The following is a 6000-nucleotide window of genomic DNA, read 5'->3' on the forward strand; positions in this document are numbered from 1 at the left end:
TCATTGTATTAGGCCTCAGGCACACGACCGTTGTTTTATTCCGTGTCCGTTGTGCCGTTTTTCGTGATTTTCTGCGGACCCATTGACTTTCAATGGGTCCGTTGAAAACTCGGCTAATGCACCGTTTGTCATCCGCGTCCGTGATCAGTGGTTCCAGTCCGTCAAAAAAATATAACCTGTCCTATTATTTTCGCGGAAAATGGTTCACGGACCCATTCAAGTCAATGAGACCGCTAAAAAACACGGAGGCACACAAGATTGTCATCCGCGTCCGTTTTTTTCCTATCATTTGCATGGCAAACCTGTCTTGGATTTTTTTTTACTTTTCTTCATGTCTGGTGATCCTCCAAAAATAAAGGAAGACACACGGAAACAAAAACGGAACAACAGAACCCCATTTTGCGGAACGGAGCACAACAACGGTCGTGTGCATGAGGCCTTACACTGTGTAATACACTGATAGTCGATGCAGTACAATACTAATGTATGTAATGTATTGAAAAAAGGATTGAAGCAGGGATCAGACCTTGAAACGCGCGTTAGTTATTAATATTTAAGCGACCTTCACGATACATACTGCTTTGGGTGATGCATCCAAACAAATAATTGCATCAGATTGACACTGTGGTAGCCTGGGTTTTCTCAGGCAGTTATCACACATATATAGAACAGATCTATATATGGAGCCTGGTCATATGGATTCCGGGGGCATAAGTTTCAATCATCAATGGGGACTGATCATCCCATGCATTCTGGTGCATACACAGTACATTACATCAGAATTTATACTCAGCCCTGGTCACTTTTCGTTCTATACCTCCACATTTACAACAAACGCAGAAATTTTTTTGTTGTACTAGCTTATAGTCCCCTTTATAGACACAGAGGGACTTTATAGTCTGAGGTTAGAGCCTGTGATACAAGGGCAGCTGCCCATTTAAAGATTTTAATCAGTGATTTAGAATAAAGATTTATTAGGCTACTTTCACACTTGCGGCAGGACGGATCCGACAGGCTGTTCACCCTGTTGGATCCGTCCTTCCGCTATTTCGCCGTGCCGCCGCTCCGTCCCCATTGACTATAATGGGGACGGGGCGGAGCTCCGGCGCAGCACGGCAGTGCACGGCGAAAGGCCGCCGGACTAAAAGTCCTGCATGTCCGGCGGCTCTCGCCGTGCACTGCCGTGCTGCGCCGGAGCTCCGCCCCCGTCCCCATTATAGTCAATGGGGACGGAGCGGCGGTCCGGCGGCACGGCGAAATAGCGGAAGGACGGATCCGACAGGGTGAACAGCCTGTCAGATCCGTCCTGCCGCAAGTGTGAAAGTACCCTTATTTTCATTTTTAGTATCTATACAGGCAGTGAAGTTTGATAATATTTTAGATACATTACCAACACATTACTTTGCTATTCAGTGATTTCTTTGACTCTCTGCACCCCCACTAGTCAGCAGTATAAAGGGGCTGCAGTGATTGTGCCACAAGCTGTTAATTGTTTACATGGGTCTGCCACCCTGCAAGGATATTGCGACTTCATCCCATTGACATGAATGATTGTATCCACTGTGTGCCTGTAAACTAAGCCATGCAAACAATAATGGAGACTTTAGCTCTTGGTCAAATATCTCAGCCACTGAATCTTTCTATACCTTTCTAGTTTTTTTTATGAAAATCCTTCGGTATTCAGCCTGAAACAAAGAAAATCAATATCGGAAGTGACACTGGCACATATCATATGTGCTAATACCAAAATTAAACAAGTTCCTCAAAATGTCTTTTTGGCCAATGAGTTCCCAGCAGATTTCATTGACTGTTCCAAATTCCCAGCAATGGACCTGAGTCCTTGGAAAGCTTAGATCACTGATGGTAAGTACACGCTAATACAACAATAAAACTAAAAAAATAATAATAAAATAAATTATATGAGCAGGAGACGGCCATTTATTTAGGATGACTCCTAATTGATTCTATTAATGATCCAACGTATAGATTATAGATACAGATACTGTGCTGATTCAATAGGTGTGGGTCCAAATCATGTCAGAATAGTACATAGTACATGTTAAGAATGATATAATGTTATGGATAGAGATGAGCAAATTTTAAAAAAATTCAATTCGGACAGTTCACTGAATTTACCAAAAAGATTTTATTTGATTAAAATTTATTTGTGAAGAATCATGTTAAAAAACAGCTATTTTCTGGCTGCTGAGAGCCTGCATAGTAGTGAAGAACCCTGTGCGTTGCAGAAACATGCATAGGGAGTCCACTGTGCTAGGGCTCACTTCACACTTTACCTATTTGGACAGTTACAGGGCCAAAACTATATCGACTAAATACACCGCAAATCAAGGAGGAATGGATGCACTGATATAGAAAATAAAAACGCCCCAAAACTGTTTGTATTAGACAGCAGGGAAAATAATTAAATGAATAGAACACCTAACCCAAACCCGAACTTCAGTGAAGAAGTCTGGGTTCGGGTTTGGGTACCACATTCAGTTTTTTCTCACGCACGTGCAAAACGCATTGCACTTGCGTGGAAAAAAACTGAACATCGGAACGCAATCGCAGTCAAAACTGACTGCAATTGCGTGCCTACTCGCACGGGTTTCCCGCAATGCACACGCGACGCATCCGGAGCAAATCCAGAACGCCCGTGTGAAAGAGGCCTTACAGTGGCCAGAAAGATACATTTAATTGCTTTATTCAGGATACTGTAGATCACAGAGGGGGAAAAAAAAATCTGCAATGATTTGCCGTTCTTGGAGAGCTGGTATATTTCACTGTATATGTATCATAATAAGTGATGAGCAAACTTACAGCAATTTCTGTCCAATTCAACCAAATTGGGCTTTCAATTTGGACCAGAATCAATGCGACCAGTATTGAAAGTGCTTCAGTTGTAATGTTTCTCTCCGTTTCTCTCCAAAAATGCTCCCAAATCCAGTCGGCTAAGATTCTAAAAAATTTGGATTGAAATTTGATTCGATAGAATTGATTTACTCATCTTTAATCACAATCAGTTTCTATAACTGTATTTCATATTTATCTGTATTTGTCTTCATTACAGATACAATAATCCCATGGAAACCTCCAAGATGCAAAATTGAAGTCCCTTTGCTGATCTTCTGTACAAATATAGATTATTTTACTGTTGTTGATTCTGCAGCTGTAATGATGTCCCCTCTACAACATTTCACTTTGATTTTTACATTTCCATACTTGAAATTTAAGATGTCAATCAGGGCTGGTATACTTACTTATTAAAACACAAAGCTTGTTACACCTTTGATAAATGCTACCAGTGTTAGCACTCATTCACACGACCAATGGATGTTTTGCGGTCCGCAATTTGCAGACTCACAAAACACATATAACAACCACATGCATTCTGCATTTTGCGGAACAGAATGGCCGTCCCCTAATAGAAAAGTTCTATCCTTGTCCATAATGCGGACAATAATAGGACATGTTCTTAACATGACAGCTGTTTCATGAATGCTACAATTAGGGATGAGCGAATCGACTTCGGTTGAAACATCCGAAGTCGATTCGCATAAAACTTCGGTCCAATAATGTACAGAGCGCTCTATTAGAATGTATTGGCTCAGATCAGCCGAAGTTATTACTTCACGAAGTCTCACTTGACTTCGCGTAATAACTTCATAAATTAAGTGGTACCTTGGGACCGAACCCGAGTTCGGGAAATGTTTTTTTACAGTAAAAATTAATCTATGAAGTTATTAGCCGTCACGCGAGACTTCGCGAAGTAATAACTTCTGCTCATCTGAGCCAATACATTCTAATACTGTATGGAGTGCTCGCTCCGTACAGTATTGGACTGAAGTTTTATGCGAATCGACTTTAGATGTTTCATCCGAAGTCGATTCGCTCATCCCTAGCTACAAGATTATACTGTATAACATACACTCACCTAAAGAATTATTAGGAACACCTGTTCTATTTCTCATTAATGCAATTATCTAGTCAACCAATCACATGGCAGTTGCTTCAATGCATTTAGGGGGGTGGTCCTGGTCAAGACAATCTCCTGAACTCCAAACTGAATGTCAGAATGGGAAAGAAAGGTGATTTAAGCAATTTTGAGCGTGGCATGGTTGTTGGTGCCAGACGGACCGGTCTGAGTATTTCACAATCTGCTCAGTTACTGGGATTTTCACGTACAACCATTTCTAGGGTATACAAAGAATGGTGTGAAAAGGGAAAAACATCCAGTATGCGGCAGTCCTGTGCGCAAAAATGCCTTGTGGATGCTAGAGGTCAGAGGAGAATGGGCCGACTGATTCAAGCTGATAGAAGAGCAACGTTGACTGAAATAACCACTCGTTACAACCGAGGTATGCAGCAAAGCATTTGTGAAGCCACAACACGCACAACCTTGAGGCGGATGGGCTACAACAGCAGAAGACCCCACCGGGTACCACTCATCTCCACTACAAATAGGAAAAAGAGGCTACAATTTGCACAAGCTCACCAAAATTGGACTGTTGAAGACTGGAAAAATGTTGCCTGGTCTGATGAGTCTCGATTTCTGTTGAGACATTCAAATGGTAGAGTCCGAATTTGGCGTAAACAGAATGAGAACATGTATCCATCATGCCTTGTTACCACTGTGCAGGCTGGTGGTGGTGTAATGGTGTGGGGGATGTTTTCTGGGCACACTTTAGGCCCCTTAGTGCCAATTGGGCATCGTTAAAATGCCACGGGCTACCTGAGCATTGTTTCTGACCATGTCCATCCCTTCATGACCACCATGTACCCATCCTCTGATGGCTACTTCCAGCAGGATAATGCACCATGTCACAAAGCTCGAATTATTTCAAATTGGTTTCTTTAACATGACAATGAGTTCACTGTACTAAAATGGCCCCCACAGTCACCAGATCTCAGGAACGGGGTATAGGGAATTAAAACTTTACTATTAATCTCATAAAACTATCTTCACACCAAAAAGACATACAATACACAAACAATTTAATGTACGCCTGGCTGAGACAACGTGTAGCACACTACCCAAAGTGAATGAGACCAAAGAAAACAATGTAAGGGGAAAAAAGGAAAGGAACAATCTCACCAATCCAGACGTGATGGATAGTTGGAAGGATGTGGATCGTTCACTGACCCCAAACGGAATCTGGTACCCCGGTGTGCTCTCTTGGATACGTAGTCTGTATACAGCTGGGCGAATTAGAGGTTCTTCATTGTAACACAGGTAGATAGACGGGTGATTCCTGGTGACTTGCAACAAAGCAGTAGCAGGAACAACTGGCCCTATATTACCCTGTAAAGATGGAGAGGGGGCTAGAAATGCCTTACCTATCTATACAGAGCACCTGCCCCGAAAGGGGCAACCCCGTCCGGATACCTGTCCCTAGACCCGGGCAGAATCCCTAATGTACCCTAGAAAGATGTTCCCGACGTGCCACGTTTCGTTGGAATAACTCATCAGGGGAAACAGGCAATCTAAGGGTATGCTGAGTATATGGTAAGCTAAATACACGAAAAAGAACGTTGGGTAGGCAAAATTACTGGGTACAACAAGATACTGAGTACAAAATACTGCTGAGTACAAAAATCTTCTGAGTAGATCAGTTATGCTGAATACAAAAGTATGCTGAGTACATAGGTTATACTGAGTACATCAAACATAAACAAGAGGGCCCAAAAGTAGGGAAAACAAAGAAATAAAAAAACAGAACTAAGGGGGTAATTATACTAGACTCATCCCATGATTCAGTGGAATCACAAAAGACGCAACAAGACCCCCAAAGGAGTTGCCCTGTAATGAACAGGGACTAAATGATAAACAATGATAGTGACGACCTGCCTGCCAGTGGGTAGGGGCTGCATGACTTAGGCGCTAAGTCATGCAGCCCCTACCCACTGGCAGGCAGGTCGTCACTATCATTGTTTATCATTAGTCCCTGTTCATTACAGGGCAACTTCTCAAGATATGGAAAGGAGATACCAGGGAAAATG

The 6000-nt window shown here is 42.4% G+C and overlaps 1 protein-coding gene across 1 annotated transcript in view; it reads left to right on the forward strand.

Annotated features, from left to right (window-relative positions):
* The window catches only part of LOC120993647 (myeloperoxidase-like), a 78661-nt gene extending 76808 nt beyond the window's left edge, over positions 1-1853 (forward strand). Inside the window, exon 12 of the mRNA XM_040422125.1 lies at positions 1655-1853. Within this exon, the coding sequence (XP_040278059.1) occupies positions 1655-1853 (199 nt within the window). The remainder of the gene's footprint in view (positions 1-1654) is intronic.
* Positions 1854-6000: the final 4147 nt, after the last annotated feature.

The sequence above is a fragment of the Bufo bufo genome, chromosome 3 (genome assembly GCF_905171765.1).
Source record: "Bufo bufo chromosome 3, aBufBuf1.1, whole genome shotgun sequence".
NCBI classification, from domain to species: Eukaryota; Metazoa; Chordata; class Amphibia; order Anura; family Bufonidae; genus Bufo; species Bufo bufo.